At 53.1% G+C, this 24,851-nt stretch overlaps 1 protein-coding gene across 4 annotated transcripts in view; it reads left to right on the top strand.

Annotated features, from left to right (window-relative positions):
• Positions 1-343: 343 nt before the first annotated feature.
• The window catches only part of CTTN (cortactin), a 38,687-nt gene continuing 14,179 nt past the window's right edge, over positions 344-24,851 (top strand). For 2 of the 4 annotated variants that reach the window (XM_087422504.1, XM_087422503.1), the window contains exons 1-12: positions 344-423; positions 5,937-6,032; positions 7,966-8,052; positions 8,167-8,240; positions 9,300-9,429; positions 13,226-13,336; positions 14,940-14,994; positions 16,106-16,216; positions 17,994-18,104; positions 18,652-18,762; positions 19,645-19,755; positions 21,130-21,185. In XM_087422504.1, coding sequence (XP_087278630.1) covers positions 7,966-8,052; positions 8,167-8,240; positions 9,300-9,429; positions 13,226-13,336; positions 14,940-14,994; positions 16,106-16,216; positions 17,994-18,104; positions 18,652-18,762; positions 19,645-19,755; positions 21,130-21,185 — 957 coding nt within the window. In that variant the 5' untranslated portion in view covers positions 344-423; positions 5,937-6,032. The remainder of the gene's footprint in view (positions 424-5,936; positions 6,033-7,965; positions 8,053-8,166; positions 8,241-9,299; positions 9,430-13,225; positions 13,337-14,939; positions 14,995-16,105; positions 16,217-17,993; positions 18,105-18,651; positions 18,763-19,644; positions 19,756-21,129; positions 21,186-24,851) is intronic. The other 2 variants (XM_087422506.1, XM_087422505.1) reach the window with 1 other exon arrangement.

Below are 24,851 nucleotides of genomic sequence, written 5' to 3'. Positions count from 1 at the left end.
AGTACCACCTCGGATCGTCTGCATCTCGGCACACTGTCGCCCGCACACGGTGGGCGCTCCGTCCATCTGTGTATGTATATGCGAATGTGTTCTGTCTAGGCGGGCTTTGCAGGCTCGCTCCCCGGCAGAGCTCGCGCCTGCGCTGGCGGTGGGCGCTGGGCGCTGCCCGTGCACGTGGGCGAGGGAGGCGGCAGCGGGCGGGGACTCAGGGAGCCCGGGCTCGACGCCGCTCCCACCGCGCGCTCTCCCGGAGCTCCCGCGGCCGCAGACGGGGCGGGGCGGGGCGTGCCGGGGGGGCGGGGCCTCGGCGGGACCCGGATGCGGCCCCGCCCCCGCCCGCGGAACCGGAAGTGGAGCCGGGCGCCTGGAAGCGGCGGGCGCGGTGGGGCAGAGCTGAGGCGGCCCGGACCGACCCAGGCGGCGGTGAGCGAGCGCGGCTTCCGCCGGGCGGGCAGGGCCGGCCCCCCCGCTAGCTCCCGGGGCGCCCCCGGGCCCCGAAACGGGAAGGAAGCGGCGGCCGCGGCGGTCTAGCCGCTCTTCCGCTCGCGGTTTCGGGGCGGGCGCGGGGGAGGGTTCCCCGGGCGGGGGGGCGGGGGCCCCGGGGAGGGCCGGGGGGGAGGGCCGGGGGCCGAGGTTAGGGGGCCCGGGAGGTGCGGGCCGGGGCTGAGGCGGCGGGGCTGGGGCCTGCGGGGGTCGGGGAGGAGGGGGCAGGTCTGAGGGGTCAGGGGTTCCAGCGGGAGGGGCGGGGGCGGCGGGCAGGAGGGAGAGGAGGGGAGCAGACGGGGAGAGGGTCTGGAGTCTCAGGGGGCTGCCCGGGACCCAGGGGACTAGGGGAAGACGGCGGAGGGCCGAGGGTCGGATGGGGGCGAAGTAGGAGAGGGGCCCTGCGGGGAGGGGGTCGGGATCGGGGGTTAGGGAAGGAGGTGGAGGGCCGAGGGTCAGAGGGGGCCCGGTGCCTTGTGGGGAGGAGGTCAGGGATCTAGGGGAAGGAGGTCAGGGCCCAGGGCCTTAGGGGCGGGGATGCAGGGCCGAGGGGGAGGGGTTGGGGGTGCGATGGGGTTGAGGTAGGAGAGGGGCCCTGCGGGGAGGGGGTCGGCATCGGGGGTTTAGGGGAAGAGGGTGCAGGGCCGAGGGGGAGAGTCTAGGAGTACGAGGGGTCGAGGTAGGAGAGGGGCTGTCCCTGGCGCCCGGGCGGGGCCTTGTAGCCCCGGCTCCTGCGCCCGCACCTGGCCCGCACCTCCCGGCAGGTTTTGCAATCGGGTCAATGGAAATGCAGCGACACGCGCAGCTGCAGGCGGCTGAGAGGCTCTCTATTTGGAGCAGCCCCTCCTCTGGGTGTTTTGGAAATCACCAGAAAGGTGCTTCTGGGTTCTCTGTTGCTTCGATTTGGATCGCCTGAATGTTGCAGCGGGAGCTTGATCCCCGCTGGAGGTCTCGGGTGGGGAGAGTGCAGGGCTTCCTCCGCCGCTGTGTGGACGTGTCGGGCCTGTTGGGGAGGAGTCCATCTTCCGCTGAACGCAGCTCTGGCGGCGGCCCCAGTGAGCGCTCCCTCCCCGTGATGCTCGCCTGAGCTCAGGGTCGACTGGCCCCACGGTGCTGTGTCCGGTTAATCCCCCAGGTCCTGATCGCGTGATTTCAGCCTGGCCCCCGGCTGACCGAGGGCTGGGAAGGGCGCTGGCGGTGGGCCCTGCTCCCTGTGTCTGGCCGCGGGGGGAGGAGTCCCTGCCCCACTGCATGGAGGCCATCCTGTCTCTCTCTTCCCTGGTTGGAAAAGTGCTCCCAGATCCTCAAGGAGCGAAGAAGCATCCTAAAGGCGACTTTGAGACACTCTAGAAGAAGGAGCCAAGGGGGTGCAGAGTCCTTTTTGATACTCTGTTCACCAGTAACTGGAAGTTACCCCCACCCCCTAGATGACTTGTAGTGGAAGCATTTTGTTGGACTTATTCTTAAAACACTTAAGTGAACGTAATTGGTGATTCAGACCTTTGGTCGGTGCCATGCAGTAGGTGCTCAGAAGGGGCATGGTTGAGTGAGTGAGTCATTGTGAGTGCCGGGTACTGCCTCATGCAGTCTGCCAATGTCCTGGGGCAGCCGGGAGCTGGCTCAGGGTCCTATCAGAGCTCTGGTCCTTCCCTTTTGTCAGTGTGCAAGCAAGTGCTTTTAGTAAACTGAGTGAGTGTGCCCAGGCAGGGGTGGGCGGGGTTTCCTCTGAGTAATCGTGGTATAGGGAGTGGGCCTCAGATGGCTTTGTGTTCTCGCTGGTTTTCTGCTCCACTGCAGAGAGAGGGGAATGGAAAGCTAGTTCTGCATGGTGGGTTTTATCATTTCAAACACTCTCCTATGGAGGAGTTTTTCACTCTGTTTTTACGGCAGTGCAGGATGACCTCACACTTGTGAGTTGATTTGTACGTGTGACATTTGCAACGAAGGTTTACTATTAGTGGTGCTGGATAGAGGTGTTATCTTTTTTTTGTGTGTGAGGAAGATCAGCCCTGAGCTAACATCCATGCTAATCCTCCTCTTTTTGCTGAGGAAGACCGGCTCTGAGCTAACATCTATTGCCAATCCTCCTCTTTTTTTTTTTTTTCCCCAAAGCCCCAGTAGATAGTTGTGTGTCATAGCTGCACATCCTTCTAGTTGCTGTATGTGGGACGCGGCCTCAGCATGGCCGCAGAAGTGGTGCGTTGGTGCGCGCCCGGGATCCGAACCCGGGCTGCCAGCAGCAGAGCTCGCGCACCGAACCGCCAAGCCACGGGGCCAGCCCTACGTTATCTTTTTTTTGAACAGTATCTTTTGGTAACAACTTTATTGAGATATGATTCACGTACCATACAGTTCACCCATTTAAAGGATACAATTCCCTAGATTTTAGTATTTCCAACCATTTAGTGAGCAACCTTCACCACAATCAGTTTTAGATTAATTTCATAATCTCATAAGAAACACTGTTACCCCCTCCCCCCAACACTAGGCAGCCACTGATCTTTTTTTTTTTTTTGTGAGGAAGATTGGCCCTGAGCTAACATCTGTGCTCATCTTCCTCTATTTTACATGGGACGCTGCCGCAGCATGGCTTGACAAGCGGTGCATCAGTGCGTGCATGGGATCCGAACCTGCGAACCCTTGGCCGCCAAAGTGGAGCGCTCGCACTTAACCGCTACGCCACTGGGCTGGCCCCTCCTGATCTACTTTTGTCTCTAGATTTGCCAGTTGTGGACATTTCCTATAAATGAGACTGTATAATATACGGTCTTGTGTGTCTGGCTTCTTTCACTGAGCATGATGTTTTCAAGAGTCATCCATGTTGTAGCGTGTGTCAGGACCTCACTCCTTTTTATTGCTGAATAATATTCCACTGTGTGGAGAAACCACATCTTATGTATCTATTACATAATATGGACATTTGGGTTGTTTTCACTTTTTGGCTATTATGAAGAATGCTGCAATGAACATTCATGTACAAGTTTTTGTGTGGACCTAAGTTTTCGGTTCTCTTGGGTGCATACCTAGGAGTGGAATTGCTGGGTCGTACGGTAACTCTGTTTAACCTTTTGAGGAACTGCCGGACTGTTTTCATTTTACATTCCCACAGTATAAGAAGGTTCTGATTTCTCCAAACCCTCGCCAGACTTGTTATTGTCTGTCTCTGATTTTAGCCATCCTCAAACACATGGGGTGGCATTCCATTGTGGTTTTTTTGTGTGTGTGTGTGAGGAAGATTAGCCCTGAGCTAACACCTGTTGCCAATCCTCCTCTCTTTGCTGAGGAATATTGGCCCTGGGCTAACATCCGTGGCCATTTTTCTCTACTTTATATGTGGGATGCCGCCACAGCATGGCTTAATTAGTGGTGCATAGGTCTGGGCCCAGGATGCAAACCTGTGAACCCCGGGCCGGAAGTGGAGTGCGTGAACTTAACTACTACGCCGCAGGGCCTGCCCCTCATTGTGGTTTTGATTTGCGTTTCCTTGATGGTTAATGATACTGAGTATCTTTACATGAGCTTATTAGCCATTTGTGTGTTTTTGGAGAAATGTCTGTTCAGAGTCTTCGCCCATTTTAAACTGTGGTTAATTGTCCTTTTTATTATTGAGTTGTAAGAGTTCTTTATTCTGGATATATGATTTGAAAATAGTTTCTCTCATTCTGTGAATTGCCTTCGCTTTCTTGATGGTATCCTTTGAAGCTGAAGGTTTTAAATTTTGTCCAATTTCTCTATTTTTTTCCTCCTCCTTGTCCTTTTGGTCTCACGTCTAAGAACTATAGCCAAACTCAAGGTTATGAAAATCTATACCTGTGTTTTCTTCTAAGAGGCTAATAGTTTTAGCTCAGACATTTAGGTCTTCGATCCATTTTTTTGTTAATTTTGTGTGTGATGTGAGGTAGAGGTCCAGAGGCATTATCTTTGGATCCCCCCCCTCAAAATACCCAAGCTTTTAATTTTTCAAACAGTTATATTTGTGATTTTCTTTTGATTTAAAATATTGAGAGGGCAATAAATTATTGTAGATTTGAGGCAATCACTAGCTGCCCTTGGGTCGATTTTTATAGATGCTTGCTGATTACAGGAGTAACTGCCGTCCCCAGAATGTACTAAGCAACCCACGGAAGTTAGGATTTCCTAAAGGGCCTGGGGAGAGGGGGAGTGACTAGTAGGGTCAGGAACTGGATAGGAAATTGAGCCCGGATGGTCCCCAACGTACGATGGTTCATTCGACTTAGAGGTTTTCGTATGATGGCACGAATGCGATAAGCATCCAATAGAAACTGTACTTCGAATTGTGAATTTTGGTCTTTTCCTGGGCTAGCGATATATGGTAGGAAATTCTCTCATGGTGCTGGAGCCACAGCTCCCAGTCAGCGATCACGAGGGTGAACAACCCATACGCTTACCACCATTCTGTACCCATCCAGCCATTCCGTTTTTCACTCTCAGTGCAATATTCAATCAGTTACGTGAGATGTACAACCCTTTAAAAATAGGCTTTGTGTGAGATGATTTTGCCCAACTGTAGGCTAATGTAAGTGTTCTGAGCACATTTAAGGTAGGTTAGGCTAAGCTAGGATGTTCAGGAGGTTAGGTGTATTAAATGCCTTTTTGACTTAGGATGTTTTCAACTTACAATGGGTTTATCGGACGGAACCCCATTGTATGTTGAGGCAGGTCTGTATGCGGGAGGCTAGCAAAGCATTTTCCCTCTGGTTCCTAATGCGTGACAAGCTGCACGCTGAAGTCAGTGGCTCGTGCCTGTGACCGGCTTGTTCCTAGGGAGCAGGGGCATTTTATTCATCTGATCTGTAAGTCGAGCAGTGTGGTGACCAGTCGAGGCTGTTGTATAGGCTCAGGGAAAAGGTGGTGAGTTGGTCTTGGGGAATCGGAGTCTGGATCTCGGGCAGTAACCTGATCTGTGCGTTAGGAGCGCAGGCTGCTTCTGCTCTGCTCCCTGAGTGGGCCCACTTCAATTCCCCGTAGCCGTCATCGTGCTGGGTTTCCTCCCAGCCACATCCTGATCCCTTCAGGGAGTGTTTTTCTCATATTATTTTTTTAAGAAACGGTAAGAGAATTTTATTATTTTTAGCAATGTCATAAATTAGAATGAACAAAAAATGAACATCCGTGAGAATTACAGCAAACAGAAAACGTATACCAGCAGTCGAGGCCATCGTGTCTGTTTGCATTAAGAAGAAACTTCATACAGTTATGAATCTTTAGACACTGCTTATTTTTGTGGTTTCTCCATGTGTCTGAAAATCGGTTGAGCTTTTTGGTTAGTAAAATGCAAATCTCTCCATCCTCTTTTCAGAGTCCCTTACGAAACCCTGTCGTGTTGGGAGCATTTCAGAGAGATTCTCAAAGGCTTTCCCCACATAAGGATTTGCGCAGAGTGCCTGTCAACAGACATCCTTCTGAACTTTTTACCTTTAATCTCTTTACAGACAGAGTCATTCCCAAATGCCTGGAAACTCCTCATCAGATTACTGTGTTTTCAGCAGAGTTTTGTGAACGGCCTTTTCTCTTCAACCAGGAAGAAGGTTTGTGCATTGTGAACATTCTGTATTCTCTCCCCTTAGCTGGTCAGGGTAAATCCTTTATCAGGAGAAGGAGGGAGTGTCTTCCCGCTGAGTTTGCAGAGATAGGGACAGTAATTTTCCGGGAGGAAATTTCCTTGTTTAAAAACTGAAGTCAAGTTTCTAGTGTTGCCTGTGGTTTAGAAAGAGAAGGGGCTTCCAGAAAACTCTGGAGTGGAAGAACAGGAAGGACCCCTGGTGGTCCCAGGGGAGTGATCTGGCCTCTTGTACCTGTTCTGTGGAAGGTGGGAGGAGCCACTAGGCGAATGTAATGGAGCACGGAGAAGTGCTCGCCCTGCCCACCAGTGAAGCAGGCTTCCAGAAAGATCGGCGAGATTGGGCTCTGCTAATGTTTTCCTGATGAGTCTGAAAAAGTAGCAGGCAAAGACGTCTGTTTTCCCCTTTGCCTTGGGGGAAAGTTAGCCTAGTGGGCCCTTTTGTCTGACCGTTTTCTCAGTGGTTGGAGCTGCAGGCAGCTGAAGTCCCGCAGATGGGCAGCCCTTGTCTAGAACAGTGTGGTGCTGTGGGGCAAACTTGACTGGGGGAGGCAGAGACTGGGCAGATGATTTGACTTCCGGGTTACAGCTGTTTCTTCGCTGGGAAATGGGCGCATCGGGACGAGAGTATCTGGTTGTGCCTTCCAGGGCTGAGGTTTTCGTCTGTTTGCTCTCTAAGATTGTGTCAATAGCAGATTACATCTGGGACATTCTTGCCGTGCTTTGGGACGGGGAACGAGTTTCGAGGTGGCCTTGAAGGGGCGTTGTTGGTCCTGCCCTGGCTGGCAGCAGACAGTTCCCTGTCTGCTGAAGTCAGCAGCGGGAGTCCCATCTGGACACTTGGGAGCACTGTGCCCTGATGCGCCCCTCGCCACCACCTTGCGTCTGGACTTGAGACCCAGCAGCGCTGGAGGATGGACCTAGATGGGAGATCCTCAGGCTTGCGAAGGCTTTCGTCCTGTCTTCATTCAAGCCACAGAAGGCATGAGTTGGGCATCCTCAGTTCAGACCCCTGGATGGAGCTTCCAGTTGATTGAATTAAAATGGTCTTTCAGTTGCTTACTGGCCTATGTGAAGTTTTATTAGTACTTTTGTGGAAAATGCATCAATTCTTTTCATACATGGTTTTCTTTTGAAAGCCTTAAAGCTTAGATTTTACCTTTGCAGTTAATGAAAAGAATTATCTGGTTCGCGTCTGCAGCTGTTTCATTGTTCTCTATGCTGGATAAAAACCTTATCATCTTAAAGCGCCGAGGAAGAGAGGTGACAGCCCGTCCTCAGCTTGCCGAATACAGGAAACGTTGGCATTTTATATGCTGTTTCCCCAAATTGATGGCAAAGCAGCCCTCTAATAAATTACCTGAAACTTTTATTTAAATTGTCAGCATCTGAGTTAAGAGAAATCACTGTTACATTTCCAGTAAGTACTTGAAATCAAAATGGATGCTCTTTTTCTTAAAATTGTGATAAAAAATATGTGATGTAAAATTTACCGTTGGCGACATTTAGTCCATTCACAGTGTTGGGCAACCCAAAAGGGATGCTTATTTGTTTGGGCAGCACTGGTGTCGTAAGACTGTGGAACAGGGCTGTGTTCCCAACCAGTGAGGTAAGTGCACGTGTGACTTTTTTATCTTCCAGAGAACTTTCTCCCTTGAGTTGAAGCCAGAGTGTTCCTGGTGTGTTTCTGACGCTGTTTGAGAGCAGTGTTAGAAAGTAGCATTACCTCTCTTGTTCCTCTGCTGTCCTGCCAGCACAGGGCTGCGAATGGCTGGTGGGGCACGCAGCTCCCGGCCTCCCGTGCTGTCTTAGAGCTGGTGTGGGTTTGCGGTGGAAGGAGCTTCTCTGGGGCCCCTGCGAACGGCTCTCCCAGGGCTCCTAACCCCGAGCTGCTCTTTCAGATGTGGAAAGCTTCGGCCGGCCACACCGTGTCCCTCAGCCAGGACGACGGGGGAGCCGATGACTGGGAAACCGACCCCGACTTTGTGGTATGAGTCACCGCCTAGCTGCGTTTTACTTTTCCTGACGGTGACTCCCTGGGTTGGTTGGTTGTTTTACAATCCAGAGTGTGGGCTTTACTCGTCATTTATTTTCCTTTTCAGAATGATGTAAGCGAAAAAGAACAAAGATGGGGGGCCAAAACTGTGCAGGGATCTGGGCACCAGGAGCACATCAAGTAAGGGACTTTTTTTCTTTTTTCTTCTTCTTTTTTTTTGGTGAGGAAGATTGTCCCTGAGCTAACATCTGTGCCAGTCTTCCTGTATTTTTTGTATGTGGGATGCTGCCACAGCATGGCTTGATGAGGGGTGTGTGGGTCTGCACCCAGGATCTGAACCTGCGAACCCCAGGCCACCGAAGCAGAGCTCGAGAACTTAACCACTACGCCACTGGGCCGGCGCCAGAGACTATTAATATTGGTGTGAAAATGATGTTTTGAAGAACGAAGAAATAATTGAGGCAGGGAACACTGACCTCTGATTCACCCATGTGATGCCTTCGTGTGTCAGAATTGCGTTTGTTTTATGTGACCTGTTTATACAGTCGATAAGTGTGAGAAACGATGTGTGTATTTATGTATGTGTTTGTGTATGTGTATAGACATGTGCTCAGTAACTTAAAAACTCCCATTGCAAATGGTTTTTGTACTGACAGTTCTAGAGAGTCTACTTTCAATGTTGTGGTCTTCCTCGAGGAACACCGTCACCTCAGCTCTTATTTCTACAGGTGGGAGGTGTCTGACGTATGAGATGCCTTTGAACACCTTAGAGCCTAGACACTTCCCCGTAATTTTATTATTTTATTATAATTTTGTTATTTTCTCATTGTCTTTTGGGCTGAGTTCCAAGCATTGTGGTCTCATAAAAGCCCAAAATAGGAGACATGAGTGATGCGTGTCACTGTTCCTGACTTGGTGCTCTCCGAAACCACCTTCTCTGGGGTAGTTGGTTTTCTTGGCAGAAAGTGTAGATAAAAGGAACTTTTAAAATGTGCCCGGACTTTTATTTTAGGCTGTGCTGGCTTCAGAGTGTGTCCTCTAATTCCCTCACCATGGCGGCATCCTCGCTGACTGGGGGCCTTCCGGTTCCCTCACCGTGGTAGTCATGCTTGGGAGGCACCAGATAACGAACCTTGCAGATTTGCGAAGATAACGTCACCTGTGCTGATTTGTCCCCCTAGAAGGAGGGGATGCTCGTCCATGTTATCGATTTGTTCCTATTCCTCTCTTCCCTTCAAGCATACACAAGCTGAGAGAGAATGTTTTTCAAGAGCACCAGACCCTTAAGGAGAAGGAGCTTGAAACAGGACCAAAAGCCTCCCACGGTTATGGAGGGAAGTTTGGCGTGGAGCAGGACAGAATGGACAAGGTGGGTGGACGACACCGTGCGGCCAGTGTCGTGCTTTGACCTCTGGCGTGGCTGGCAGAGTAGGCACTGAGACCTTTTCCGCAGATTAAGAGTCCTGACTCAATTTGTTGAGGATGCGATTTGCCAAAAGTAATCCGCTGTCGATTGACCTTACTCGTAAAGTGCTCTTGCTTTCGAGAAGCTCTTCTAAGATTCTCAGAGTTGCTGGAGAGTGGGTGATGTGTAGGGAGGCCCAGAGGGGGAGATGGGCTCCCCCAGGCCAGCTCTGTGACCAGGACAGAACTCCAGAAGCGTCTTGACCACAGGTGTCGTCACCACTGCCCGCGGTTCACCGTGCGGCCAGTTGCACCAATCTGCAGGCCAGAATCCAGTCTGGGCCCCGAGTTTCACGGCACGGGTGGGAATTCAGCCCACAGGCGTGCTGACGCCCCTCATGCGTTTAGTGACCTTCAGAGAGTAGCCTGGCACGGGCGGGGGAGCACTCACTCTATTTAAGAGCTGTGGGTGGCCCTCTTGTGAGCTGTCACTGATAGAATTTAGACGTCCAAGTCCCTGATGGTGGGAGGTGGTGACCAAGTGTATCAGCCTTTGACGGTACTTGAGCTCTTTTCCACCTTAAGAGAAGGGGAGGGCATCAGCTCAGGAGGGCTGATTCCCCCCACTGGGGAGGAGACAAAGTAGGTTGCGGTGTCTGCATGCTTCTGCAGGGAAGCGGAGTTTGACATTCTGCAGCCGTGCCTCCTGTGGAGGTGCACTTCCCAGGCTGAGCATCGTGAGCTAGTTCTGACCCGACAGGTGTTTGCCTTTATTTTGCGTTGAAGGAAAAGGATCAGCTGGTGTCGCGTGCTGCTCTGTAATTCCACACCTGTTCCCCTCGTGCCTGGGTCGGATTCTGTGTCCTAGGACGACACAGCTGTGTCCCAGTGTGCCACACCCTGTCACCACAGAGGAGATATGTGGGGGCCTGTGGGCTCCCCAGACCAGGTTTACAGTTAGTCTGGAGCTGGAGTCGGATGAAGGGCAAGCTGCAGGAAAGAGACAGGACGTTTCCCAGCGTGACGGTGTCGTTCCTGAGACTTCTTGACGGGGCAGGTGGGGAGCACAGTCATCTTTGGGTTCTAAAAAAGTCTGTGGCTTTTAGTAGTGCAAACAGACAGACAGACACCCGCTGTGTTCAGGGCAGTGGAAGAATCAAGTAGGTAGAAGCCTTTCCCACCCCAAACAGAGCCTACGCTCACGGGATTGGGGGGGTTAAAGCAAGAGAAATTCATTGTAAATTTGGGCCCCCGACTCTGGGTTGGGAAAGTGACACATGGGGGAAAATAATGAAACTGTGTCCAGGAAGAGCTTGATAACAAGCCTGTTGTCATTTCTGGCTTCTCTGCTGCTGCTGGGACTGCCCCTTTTGTCGTGACCCTCACTCCTGGCACCTCGGGCTCAGGCCTTTCTTGTCCAGGAAGCGTCCTTGATGAGCCAGCCTCCCTCCTGCCCCGCCAGCCTGTGGCTCTCCCTGGGCCTTCTCCCTGCTGCCCTCGGCTTCCCTCTGTCATCACCACTGCCACATCCTGCTGTCCTTTCTATGGAGGCTCCTTGGGGGCCGGGACTCTGTGTCCTCACCTGGTGCCTTGCATGGCCTGCGAAGGCGCTCAGGGGGTGTCTTGTGAGTGCCAGGCTGTGCTGCGCTGGGAGGTGCATCGGTGGTACCTGGATGGCTCAGGGAAATGAGCTCTCACCTCCTCAGCTGGGCATAGCAGGGTGGTTATCCTCAGAGAGGAGTCCAGTGGTGCTGCTGCCGGCTCCCGCTCCTCCCAGTGCCTCACTGCACATTTGGAAAGTTTAACTGTCGGGTCATGTGAGCACGATTGGACCAGTCGCTCATAAGAAATAACTAAGATTCCAAACCCAAACACGTAGCCCTTCAGTTACTTGTAACTTGTTCTCTCCAGGGACTGAAAGAACCCTGAGATCTCTGTGTTAAGAATTGAGGAATACATGATAGAGACTTGCAGAATAAAACACATTTTGGGCGAGCGTGTATTTGTGAGAGGAGTGTGGATGCAGAAGGTACAGCAGCTGTCAGGATCCTGTCTACACTGCTGTCTGGGCACCGTGCCCCTTCTTCAGGGGCCATGATGTGTGTTGCAGGCTTCATTCCTCCTCTCGGCCACGTCCTAGAACCAGAGGGCACGTTCAGGCTTCAGGTGCCCTGCACAGCCATGACTGTCTAATACCAAACGTGATTTTGTCAATATAAGATCAAGGGCAGTTTTGGGGGTAAATCCATTTCAATCAAAAAGCTGGAAAACTTGCCAAGCTGTCACTCGGGCTATGTATATTAGAACAGTTTTCTTAAAACTTCTTACTGATTAAGACTCATGCTGGCGAATTCCTTTGGCATTCTGCCCCTGACTGTTGCTTTGTCGACATTTTTTGGGTGAGATCCTGGTGGCCGCAGGTGGGCGGTCTCTGGCTGCGGACGTCAGGACAAACCTGGGAAGAAGAGAAAGTAACACAGCTCCAGAGTTGAAAACTCTCTTGCCTTTTTTCCTGGGATATGGACAGAATGGACACTGAGTTGCCCCTTGAATGTCAGGAATGGTGTTGACCCTGCGTTAGTTAGATCCTCAACCCAGTTGTTCTGTGAAGTTCTAGACAAACACACCGGAAGGGCGTCTGTGGTGCGCTGACAGGCCCCTTACTGCAGGAGGCCGCTGTGGTTGGGGCACTTGCAGGTGGTGCCCGAGTAAGAATAAAGGGTTGGATGTGCCTTCTCCACGCCCCTCACTGGGTCACGTGTCAGTCACATGTTACATGTCCTCAGTGCCCGTGAAGGGGTCCCTGACCACTGTCTACTCCCATGAGGGAGCCCGATGCTCAGCTCTAAGGGTAGGGACCCGTGAGGCTGGGCAGGGCTGGGGGCCGCTCGGAGTTCAGGTAGTACATATCGTAGCTTTGCAGGTCGTGGGGTCTCTGGCAACTGCTGAACTTGGTGGTTGAATCACCACCAAGGAGTGGCCTTAGACAACATGTAAATGAACAGATGTGGCCGTGTTCCCAAAGCTTTACTTACAAAGAGCCGGGGTGCCGGGTGGAGGCACAGGCCGTGGTTTGCTGACCCCGCGGTTGAAGGCGTGGAAAGCCTGCGGGTTACCGCTCGGCAGCCGCGTGACCTGAGCAGAAGGCGGCTGAACCTGCTTCCTGCCCTGTCAGTGGGGATGAGGATGTGGGTGAAGCTGGAATGAGCCGATGTGGGGCCAGCTCTGCTCCACCCTGGACGGGGTGTCCGCTGAGTAGATGTTGACTTTGAGTATGTGTTGTCACTAAAGCACACGTGTCTGTATTTCAGTTTGTCAGGAAAATAACTATGTTTTGTCCTGATTCCTGGGTCGTGTGCTGTGAAAATGCCTCACTTCAGCAGAGTAACCGTACTGCCAACAGTCTTCCTGTAAACAGATCTCAGGAGTCGTGTTGCAGGCGGCTCGCCCTGGTTTCTGGGTGGGGATTGGCCTCGGGGTCCATACATGTCAGAAGCCCCCTCCCCAGCCGGGGTTCTTGGGTGGCTTCCGGGGAACCCGAGACTGAGGGAGCGCAGTGAACACCTGTGCCAGGGGTGGTGGCATTGCAGTCCCCCCAGGGGTCAGAGAACTCCCCTGGGCCGACTTCCATATTGAGTGTGTTTCAGTGAGGAGCACCTCACCAACCGAAAGGGGGCTGCTCTCTTAGACCCTGCCTGGGAGCAAGTCCAGTGTGGAGATACTGGTGGGCATCTAATGCTTTAGTTTTCCACTTGTTCCAGTCTGCCGTCGGCCATGAGTACCAGTCGAAGCTTTCCAAGCACTGCTCGCAGGTTGACTCCGTCCGGGGGTTTGGAGGCAAGTTTGGTGTCCAGGTGGACAGAGTTGACCAGGTGAGTGGTGCGTCGTGAGGAGCTGGGGCCCGGGAGGGCAGGGGGGTCACTCCCTGGGGATCAGAGCTTAGAGCCACATTGGTGTGCGGTCAGCCATGTCCTCTCGAGGTAACACGAAGGTGCCTCTGACTCTGGGACTGCAGGGCAGGTGTCCCAACCTCACAGGGCCCCCTACTCCTCCTCAGATGCTCTGAGATGATTGGCTGGCTGGGGTAAGGAGCAAGAACGGAAAAGTGTGAGAGCCTTTTTCACTGGTTGCTGTAGAAATCCCCGTGTTGGTGTCTGCTCATCAGATGGACCAGGGACGGCCTTAGGTTTGCCCCAGAAGGTGCCACTGGGGACTGTTTCCATCCACCCTCCCTGCATGGATGTCACTGTGAGGGGGCGATGTTCAGAGCAGGATCAGCAGAGCACCACACACATGCCCATTTCCAGGGCTGGGCTTAGTGTCCAGATGCTGTTCCGGCAGCTCTGGGCTCCGCCTCTCCTCTGATTCTCTGACTCAGGGCCTTCACACCCTTTGTTTTGTATCACAGCAGTGGAGATTCTGGATTTTGTAGTTAGACCTCAGTCCACTTTCTGGCTTTGCTGCATATTAGCCATGGTTCCGCATTTACCTGTCTGTAAAATGGGATGATGATAATTCCTGGGGCTTTGTGTGCCCCACACCAGGTTGGGTGTGCATGATGCCCACCACAGTGCCCATTCATGTTGCTCCTGGCAGAGCTCATTTGAAAACCGAGTTTCTCTGTGGCAGTAGGGAACTGTCCCGAGGTGGCGTGTGCCTGAAATGTGAACTCTCTGTGCAGTGGCGGCTGCTGGGGGGACGGGCCGCTACGGGCGCAGCTTGGCTTGGCAGCCCGCTGGCCTTGTTGAACTTTTTTTTTGTGTGTGTGTGTGTGAGGAAGATCAGCCCTGAGCTAACATCCATGCCAATCCTCCTCTTTTTGCTGAGGAAGACCGGCTCTGAGCTAAGACCTATTGCCAATCCTCCTCCTTTATTTTTCTCCCCAAAGCCCCAGTAGATAGCTGTATGTCATAGTTGCACATCCTTCTCGTTGCTGGATGTGGGACGCGGCCTCAGCATGGCCGGAGAAGCGGTGCGTCAGTGGGCGCCTGGGATCCGAACCCGGGCCGCCAGTAGCGGAGCGCACGCACTCAACTGCTAAGCCACGGGGCCAGCCCTTGTTGAACTTTTTTTTTTTTTTTTTTTTTTTAATTAATTTATTTTTCCCCCAAAGCCCCAGTAGATAGTTGTATGTCATAGCTGCACATCCTTCTAGTCGCTGTATGTGGGACAAGGCCTCAGCATGGCTGGAGAAGCAGTGCGTCAGTGCGCGCCCAGGATCTGAACCTGGGCCGCCAGCAGCAGAGTGTGCGCGCTTAACCGCTAAGCCACGGGGCCGGTCCATGTTGAACGTTTTATGGCATGCAACTTTAGACCCCACAGCTCTGGGCGTTACTCAGACCTGCACTTGGCTTAGGAAATCAAAAGTCAAAAAAGACTATGGTTCGTGTTTTTAGAGATTTCATATGTATTGTGCCTTGGATGAACTTCTGGAGGTTTTTTCACGTTCCATGTCCCCTTTTTGTTGTCATGCAGTCTGCTGTGGGCTTCGAGTACCAGGGCAAGACAGAGAAGCACGCCTCACAGAAAGGTGAGCTGCAGAAGATGCGGACGTGGACGGGAAGGCAGCCCGCCTGGCTGGGATGGGGAGGAAGACGGGGGCGCTGAGGCCTCTTCCTTGGGGAGGGGCTGTTGCCATGGGGGGACTCTGCTCTCCACTTTTGGTGTCTGCGTCATCTGGGTGTCGTGTGACAGTGTGGTCCCCATCTCGCAGCACATGAAGCTCTGGCAACTCGTGGTGCCTCCCATATTGCAGCAGAAGCTGCCTTCCCTCCATCCGGGCAGCATTGCCCCCGGAAAAGCTAGCTCGCTGACTTTGCTGGCAAAGCTAACTCCCCTCAAGGATAGAAACTAGAGCCCTTACATTATTGATGTTTTCATTCTGCACGTGCGATCTTTAACATGGTGTCACCTAATCTTTACTAAGTCATGCTAATCTCATGAAGCCTTTTTTTAAGGAGTACGTTTTTTTCCTTCCCCTTGCCCCAGGACATAGTTGTATACTCTAGTTGTAAGTCCTTCTAGTTCTTCTGTGTGAGCCGCCACCACAGCACGGCTACTGACAGACAAGTGGTGTGGTTCCACGCCTGGGAACTGAACCCAGGCCGCTGAGGCAGAGCTTTAACCACTAGGTCATCAGGGCTGGCTCTCAAAAAGCCTTTTTTGTAAAATGAAAGCTGTCACTTCTTCAAAGCACTTGTATTTTTTGTAAATTTGTTTGCCTCTGCCTCTTGCTTGTCATCAGATGACGAAGGGATTGCGCACTCGGTCCGGGAGCACTTGAGGGCCCCATTCCACCTGGCGTGGACGTGCTGGAGGGGTGGGGTCTTTTCTGGAACGGGTTTTTAGCTGCGTAGCTTTCTTTATTCGCGACCTTTATCTGAACGGTCAGTTTCCAAAGTGGGAACACGGTTCCTGTCTGCCATCGTGAAAGCAGTGCCCTCTAACAGTTGGAAGGGTCATTGTAAACTGAGTCCAGCGTCACTTGTGTGTGACAGTGGGTGGCTTGTGTGTTTTAGAACGTGTGCTTGATCTCTTGGTGAGTCGTGACCCCCGAATCGTTTTTGTCTTAGTTTAAAAGACAAAGCGACGGGTTAGTCTGTCATCAGCCACCTTCACTGACTGCTGCCCTGTCTCCCCAGACTACTCGAGTGGTTTTGGCGGCAAGTACGGTGTGCAGGCCGACCGGGTGGACAGGAGCGCCGTGGGCTTCGACTACCAGGGCAAGACGGAGAAGCACGAGTCGCAGAAAGGTCCGCCTGCGGTGGCGCCTTGCAGCCCGTCAGGAGCACCCCATGTTCACAGCGTGGGGAGCCCCTTCGCCGTCGTTTCTCACGCGTTTACGGGCATAAACATCAGGGCATTTTCTCCCTTGGTGCAAATCGGGTTGATTTATATTTATACAATTTTCTTTTTAACTTAAAGTGTTTGGACGTTCTTGTTCTTTTCATGTCAGTGTAGGGAGTTTGTCGTGTTCTTCATGAGTGCTCAGTCCTTCGTGATGTGAAGAGCCTGTAGTCTCTTTAACCATTCCTCTTTGGGATGTGCAATTTAAGTTTTCACTTTTTGATGTTAAAAGTCAACTGCAGTGAATATTCTTATCCCTTAATCTTATATACATAAGTGATTATTCAAAAGAATAAATTCCTAGAAGTATAATTACTGGGTCAGAGGACATTGTATTTAAAATCTTGATAAATTGCCAAATTGTCCTTAGAAGCCATGTTGATTTTTTCCTTCACTATGACATGCTATGTCACCGATGAGCTGCCACCCTTCGTCCAGTGAGGGGCTGTATATGGAGGTTATCTTAAAGATTCAGCGCCATTCTGCAGAGGTCGTGCATTGTTGGTTCTTCTGCATTGTTTGTTTTGTTTCGCCTGTACATTTAAATTTTTTAAAATAATTGCCAACATATAAAAACTGAGAGCTCACGTATTTAAAAAACCCCAGATTTCTTTAAAAAACAAAAGCAAAACCCATGACTGGAAACACCACTGGCCTGGTGTTTTCCCGAGGAGACAGGGCGGTGGCCAGGTCAGCCCTCCTTTTTTTTTTTGTATTGTGAGGAAGATCAGCCCTGAGCTAACATCCATGCCAATCCTCCTCTTTTTGCTGAGGAAGACTGGCCCTGGGCTAACATCTGTGCCTGTCTTCTTCCAGTTTATATGGGACGCTGCCACAGCATGGCCTGACAAGCGGTGCATTGGTGGCGCCCGGGATCTGAACCTGGGCCGCCAGCAGTGGAGCACGTGCACTTAACCGCTGCGCCACGGGCCCGGCCCTTCAGCCCTCCATTTGCCGCGGGTGTCACTTCTGTTACACTGGGCCTGTCTGCCGCCTCGAGGCTGTTCTCCCGGCTCTGGGGTGTGCAGCCTCACTCGCTCTACAGGGTCACTGTAAACTCTGCCTTCTCTCTACTTGGAATAAACCTGTGCTCTCTGCCCAGTACGCACCCTGCTAGTCAGGACCTGCTGTTGGATCCTGTTCAGTGCTGCTCCGACTTTCTCCCCAAGAGGGTTTGATCTCGGCATTCTGTTTGATGAATGTGTCCACGATGGAATCACACTTTACTACAAAAATAACTAGTTAAATGACTTAGCTTTGAGGAGAACTGATGTTTCTGGAAGGTGCTCCGGGTTTATCCTGTGTCTTTGAAGGTACCCCCGGCACACCTCTCCTTGCGTTAGTCCCTTAAGCAGAGAGACCTGTAAAAGCTCGCTGCTCTGGCTGATCCTGATCTAGCAGCTTTATAATGAACTGTCGTTTCATGCTGTCTTTTGGAATGAAGGAAAGATGCTACAATTATCAATCTGCTATATTTACTCTCTTCATATTTGTATTATTACATATAAATAATACTTTTAAATTATTTTCTGTATCAGTGATCTTATAGTGAGCCTAAAAGATTTTTGGTTTGTACTTTTTCTTTTTTGAGCGCTAAAAGTCCTTTCTTAAAGCCCGCTAAAATCCGCAGCATGCTGACTGGTTTTGTTGCTGGCCTGTAAACAGTACCTTTCTTGTTTTCAGATTACTCCAGAGGCTTTGGTGGCAAGTATGGTATTGACAAGGACAAGGTTGATAAAAGTGCTGTCGGCTTTGAGTATCAAGGCAAAACGGAGAAGCACGAGTCTCAGAAAGGTGCCTTCTGTTTTATCCGACTCTCTCGCCAGCAGCCATTAATGGGATAGGTGTCAACCCGAGAGCAGTGGAGAAACGAAACTTAGCCAGCAACCCTCAAAGTAGCCGTCTCTTAAATAAGTCGTCAACTTTAAAACAGCAAAGCCAGAAACACAGCTGATACATGAGAGATCGAATCTTTACACTTTTTTTTGGCTTTAACACCCCTGCAGTGCTGCTTGTAATAATAGTGTCACATGTCTACGTGTGTAAGTGGTGGGACCATGAGGACTCCTGGGGGCTGGTTAAGCTGCATCCCTTGGAGGTTCTTCTGTGGGGTCCTCTCTGTGTTAATTCACCACACTGAGGTTACAGATGAGGTTATTTTCCAGACATTCTCCGAGGAGCTCCTCTTAATGAATGTTACCTAAAGTTTTACCAAAGATCTGAGAGAGAGAGGATGGATTTAGCGAATTGTGTATATTTACCTGCGTTGAAAACCATGCTTTCTCTCTGTTACCCAGGCTACCCATTAATACTAGATCGTGGCCCTTTTTTGTCCATGTAGACTATGCAAAAGGGTTTGGAGGAAAATTTGGCGTGCAGACGGACAGACAGGACAAATGTGCCCTTGGCTGGGATCACCAGGAGAAGTTGCAGCTGCACGAATCCCAAAAAGGTACCTTCGTTTGACTCTCATATTGGAGATCATGTCAGAAGTTTGTTTTCATTGACAGGCCATCACTGTGCCGTGTATTGCTGTATTTCTGTAGCAGTGTTGTTCTGTCTTTACTGTTTGAGGTTGTCCAACCCCTTCCACATTTTTGAGACAGCTCTTCTGCTAGAGCAGTAAGGGACCCTCCCCTCCCGTGGGAGAGCAGCCCACGAGAAGGCACCCGTGTTCACCCGTGCTTCCAAAGCACCGGCCACTGTCTGCAGCAGCTCTGAGGATGCTGTTTCCTGCCCTCACGGGGCGGCCAAAGGGGCGACAGTGTTCCCAGTCCATGAAAGTGGGCCACAGTTTGTGGAGGGGCCACTTCCTCTCTGCCCGGGGGTGTGTTCTCATCACGAGGGAACCGCGTCCCCGGGAAAGTGGAATGTGGGGGCGAGAGACCTCTGAGTGTGACCCAGACTCACACCCATCCCTTCAGCCAGCACAGTGGGACGTGGGGCTGATACGCATTGCTGTGTAATAACTTTGTGTATCACGTGTCTCTTTCTTCACTTGCACAGAGGCGCGCTCTCTTGTCTGCAGCGTGGGTAGGACCCTAGAAAGAAACCTCAAAGCATGGAGTGGCTTTCCCGAGTTATTTCAGATAATGGTTCCTAACCTGTTCTCAGATCCTGGCTGAAGTGTTCAGATTTTGAGTTTGTTCTCTAACCTGTGAGCCTAGTTTTAACTGTGTGTGAGTCCAGGATTTGGCTCTGCGGCCCCCGAGCCTGGCAGAGCTCTTGCTTTCTCTCAACGATGTACGTGATTCCTGCAGATGCTCCTATGATTCTAACCGAACTGTGTTTCCTCTCTCGGTTGTTTTCTCCACTGTTGCTTGTGGATTTGCAGATTATAAGACTGGTTTCGGAGGCAGATTTGGTGTTCAGTCCGAGAGGCAGGACTCCTGTGCTGTGGGGTTTGATTACAAGGAGAGACTGGCCAAGCACGAGTCCCAGCAAGGCACAGTTGCTCACCAGCCCTGCCCCCGCCTCCCTTCCCGTGCAGCCACTTCTAGCACAGACTTCAGGGGCCCGGCCTTCCAAGTCACCCGCTGTGCCCTGTAGGGGCACTCGGGCATTTGAAACCCGGTTGTACGCAGGAGTTGATAGTAACCTGCATTGCTCCTGCCCCCATGCACTCGGCCCCTGGAACCGTGGGGGTTTGTGCTTGGTGAGACACCGTAGTTTGCAGGATATGTCGTTCTGACTCCATAATGTGGCTCAGTCCTGGAATGGGGCGTCTCTGGTCTCTCAGCAGCCTTCTGCAGGAGCTGTTGCTGTTGACCATGACGTGGGTAATTGAGTAAGCTGCCTGACTGCCTCCGAGACGAGGACAACCGTGTTTAGTTCAACCACAGGCTTGGTGGCAGCAAGGGGCGTGGGGCGGCGTGTTCCATGTGGTTTCTGTGTTTCATTGTGGTGGTGTTTTTTGGCCAGGGGTGGGAGGTGTTTTTGTTTTGTCTTTGTTTTTATGGTGACACCATCTATGTATAACTTCTTCACACAGAACCAAACAGTATGTACACAAAGCTAAGAAAACACGGGAAATTTCTAAGTGGATCTGTTGGGAGTCTGAATGGCAAATGCATTTTTCCCTAGAGCAGTTATTTAATTGCTGTCAAAATTCGGACTTGGTTGTTAGAACCTGGACAAACGATTGGAAAACAAGTACCGTCCTACTTGACAGGGCAGAGAGCAGGCTCTCCCTCCCAGGGTTAGGAACACACGACAGTGTTAGGTGAGGGAAGGTGAGCACACCTGGGGCTGGTCCGGCAAACCGCGTGGAGATGGCCCCGGCTCTGTGTGGCATTAACGCCGCATGGCAGTGTCACTGTCACGTAGATCTGTGTTGCTACGTCATAAGGTTTGGTGGGTAGAATTTCCCCATGGAATTTTTTTTTCTTTTAAAAGGCAAAACCACTGCAGTTGTGCCTGTGTGTAGTCCTGGTAGGGCAGCAGCGCAGAAACGGGAGCAGGAGTCAGCCGGTGCTGGGTGGAAGACTGTGCTATTGAAGTGGTGCACTGCCCAGGGCCCGTGCCGGGGCCCCCTTGGCTCACTGCCTGTCAGCTGCGCCCGTCACCCTTTCTGTCCCTCAGGAGAATGCAGAACGCATGCACACGCCTCTTTTCTGCCTCTCACCTGCCTGTGTACTGAACACCATGGGTAGAAACAAACTCACCTTGCAAGTGAAGACCCATGGTGTGGTAGTTCTGGTTTCTTTCCGCTCTGGGTGCCTTGTCTCGGGCTGTTTCTGGATCTGTTCGCATGCATCTGCTGTGGGCACCACGGTGGTCCTCAACCTAAGAGTAAGTGTTGTGTTGTGCCACGTTTCAGACTACTCCAAAGGATTTGGTGGAAAATATGGAGTGCAGAAGGATCGGATGGACAAGGTAAGCATTTCAAATCCAGGGCTTCGTGTTTTCTGCTGATGGGTTCGGGAATGTATGGCGCTCCTGGTGTGTCAGCGCAGTGCTCCATGGGTGCTCTGGGGTGGGTGTGTGCTCGTGTCTCCAGAAGCACAAACGTTGACGTTGGGTGTGTGTCACCACTGGTGGTGACGACTGCTGACACCTGTGCCAGGCCTGGCCTAGTGGTCCTGTGTGTCCTCTCCAGGACCCCGCGCGGCTGTGCTGTGAGGCAGGTGCCGTCCCCGTCCTGTTTTACAGTCGGGGTCCCTGGCCAGGCAGGCCCGGTGCTTGGCCACGACATAGCAGTGAGTGGCTGGGCCACCGTTGGAACCCAGACATTTAGGCTCTAGGGCCAACGCGAGAGCCTTGAGGACGGGTGGCTATTTGAATTTAAGGTGGTTAGCAGTAAACCAGATTGGAAGTTGAGCTCCTTGATCACACTGGCCACGTTAGAAGAGCTCAGTAGGCACACGGGTGGTGGCTGCTCGTGGAGACGCAGATCTAGAGCATCTGCATCATTGCAGAAGGTCCGTGGGACACTGACCGTCTAGAGCTGGATCCTGACCCCTGCACCGCCTCTCACAGGTGTCCCCCTGGGAACACACTCGTTTCCCTCACCAGGGCCTCAGTCACTTTTGAGTGGTTTCAGAGTCTGTGTGAGTTAGTCTTAAGCAGATCAAGTGATTGTTGTTTAGTCCACAGTCCAGCCATAAGAGAGTGTTAGACTTGTGAGCGGTTATGGAGTTGTCTACACTGGGGCCTGCATGTGGCGTCTATCTCCTGAACAAAGGTTGAGGCTGTCCTGCAGGGTCCTGTGCCTGGCCCGCAGTCAGGGACAGCAGGGCTAGTCCTCATGGAGTTCTGCTTCCGTTGGGCTCACAGCTGACCACACAGAAGCCTCACCCGGGGGGGCTCTACCATGTGACCACGCGTGGGCCCTGGGAACAGGTGGCAGGCCCGGGGCTCAGGCTGAGGGGCCAGGAAGGGTCCTGAGGAAGTGTGAGTCAGGGTTCAGTTTTGAGGGGTGGAGTTTGCCAGGAAAGATGGGGCCAGGAGACTAGAGAGCAGAGGCCTAGCATATGTGCAGGGGTGGGCATGGGGCACTGCGGCCCATGTGGGGTGGGGCCAGGGGCTCTGTGGACCGTGCAGGGGCGAGGACAGGGGAGCTGCGGCCCGTGCGAGGGTGGGGACAGGGGCATTGCGGACCGTGCAGGGGCGGGGACAGGGGCGCTGCGGACCGTGCAGGGGCGGAGACGGGAGCTGCAGACCTTGCAGGGGTCGAGACAGGGGCGCTGCGGACCGTGCAGGGGCGGAGACAGGGGAGCTGCAGACCTTGCAGGGGTGGAGACAGGGGTGCTGCAGACTGTGCAGGGGTGGGGACTGGGTCCCTGCAGGGACTGAAGATCTGAGAGAAGCTTGTTAGGACCACTCTGCAGGGGAGGGGAGAGGGGTGAGGAGCTGGTAGGGACCATCTTGGAGAGCCCTGCTGACCAAGTCAGGTTCTGTCTTTCATTAGATGAGTCCTGAGTGGCCCTGGAAGGGTTTGGCAGGCAAGTGACACAGATGGGATGCGTGTTGAGAAGCCCCCTGCTTGCAGCGTGTGGAAGTGGATTGCAGGGGAAGTGGCGAGGCTGTGGCCCCAGTTAGGAGGTGGCTTCAGTGGTGTGAGCGGGGTGCAGTGCTGGCTCAGGCGGGGGATGGTGGCAGGGCAGAGAAGCACCCACTTCAGCGAGGTGGGTAAAGCTGTGGTAAAGCCCACAGCTTTAAGGGGTGAGGAGGAGGGAGGGTTCAGGACCACGCCAGGTGGGCGGTAGGGTCCTCTGCTGAGCTGGGGGGTGTGGGAGGGGCAGGTGTGGGTAGGTGAGTCAGCTGTGGGTGTGTCCGGGTCGGACTGCCAGGGGGCCGGGAGATGAGAGAGTACAGCTGGACTAGAGGCAGCTCGGCCACTGCATACAGATGTAGATGGAGCGGGGGACCGGGTAAGATGCAGGGGGCACCTGCAGAGTGGTGAGCAGGGCCCAGGGCCACATCTGGGGGGTGGCAGCGGTCAGGCTGGTCAGAGGAGACTGGGAAGGGCATCTGGCAAGGTGTGCGGAGCCCACTGGGTCTGGTGGTGCTGGTCTGAGGATTTAGAGCTTTGAGGAGGAGGGAGGGGTCACCTGTGCCCAGCGATGCGGCTGGTGGGGGTCATGTCTGGGCGAATGACGTGGTGGCTCTTGGCGTCCTGGTGAGGGCATTTTTTGGGGTCTTGGGGGGGAGGTGGGGGCATGGCTGGCTTGCAGGGGTCTGGGCCATGAGGGGAGGTTAAGTTATAGAGTCGGCAAGTTTGGGCCCGCTCCACCCACCGTGGTCCTAGCGAGCTGGGCAGTCAGTGGTCAGCCGAGGAGACGTTTCTGTTTTAAGATGGCAGAAACCAGAACATCTAGGGGAGCCTAGACCATAGAGAGGGAGGTGTAGGGAGACCTGAGGTGGTAGTGGAGGACATGGGGTCCCCGAGATGTGGCCTTGGACGGGAGAGGCTAACGAGGGGGACTGTGGCCCGGCCAGAGTGGTGGCTTGAGGCACAGGTGGAGTGAGCCTGTGTCTGGCGGTGACTGTGGTTCCTGCTGATAGTGATGACAGTGACCGTGTTGTACGGTTGGGAGTCTGAGGCTGAGAAAGAGGAGGGAGTTGCCCAGAGTCCCATTAGTCTGTGTGTGGAGGGATTCGAAGCCAGGCAGTCACGTGAGGTTGTTCATGAGAGAGGAGTGTCACCGGGACTCAGGTCTGAAGTAGTCCCTGGGGGGCATGGTAATGGCTTATGGGGTGCCCGGCAGGTGGGAGCTGGGAGAAGTAGTGACCTTGAGTTTGCCAGGCTGGACCCAGGGATGGAGGAGCAGGGTCTGGGTAGAGGAGGGCGGCGAGAGGGAGAAGGTTCTAGTTGGCAGGTGGCTCTTGGTAATGGTGTGTGTTACGGAGGAGGCAGGGCACAGTGTGGTGGGGACCGTGTGAGCGGAAACGAGAGGCTGGGGGTTGTGGTGTTGTTGGAAGCCTCCAGAGTGATGGCAGAGAGACGGCCCTGAGCAGCGTGCTGGAGAATTGGCTGGACAGGGGCAGGTGGTGGATGACAGGAGGGGTCGTGCTACAGCTGGAGTGCAGGAATCCCCCCATCGGGAGGATGCTGACGCCCCTTGCCCCCGAGGCGACAGGGCAGACAGGAGGCTGATGGGACAACCAGGGGGTGTGTGTGAGAGATTGTTCTGGAAAGAGGTGGCAGACAGGGCGGTTTGGTGGTGGGTAGTCTGGGAACCCGGAGAGGGTTTGGTCAGGGCAGCCACGCATTCACGCTTGGAGAGGAGGCAGGGATGCTGGGTGGCCCCTGGACGCCACAGGCTCTTGGCTGGATGCAGCTGGGCACAGAAGGGCAGGTGGGCGGCAGCCACTCTGGCCAAGCTGGGTGGCTGTGGAAGGACAATGGGGCTTTGGGGGAGGGTAGGAGAGGGGCTGGTCCCCAGTGGTGCAGAACCCCGGTTGTCAGCTGTGCCTGAACGTGAGGAAGGCGTGCACGTCTCAGAGCCGCTGCTCACAGTCAGCCTCAGAGGGTGACTGGTACCTTCAGTTACACGTCCTCGGGCCCCTCTTCTCCTGGTTTCTATGTCAGAACAGCAG

This window comes from Ceratotherium simum, chromosome 34 (genome assembly GCF_057802395.1).
Source record: "Ceratotherium simum simum isolate JZ-2026a chromosome 34, ASM5780239v1, whole genome shotgun sequence".
NCBI lineage: Eukaryota > Metazoa > Chordata > Mammalia > Perissodactyla > Rhinocerotidae > Ceratotherium > Ceratotherium simum.
Note: the sequence above shows the minus strand (reverse complement) of the source record. Positions and strands in the feature narration are given on the sequence as shown.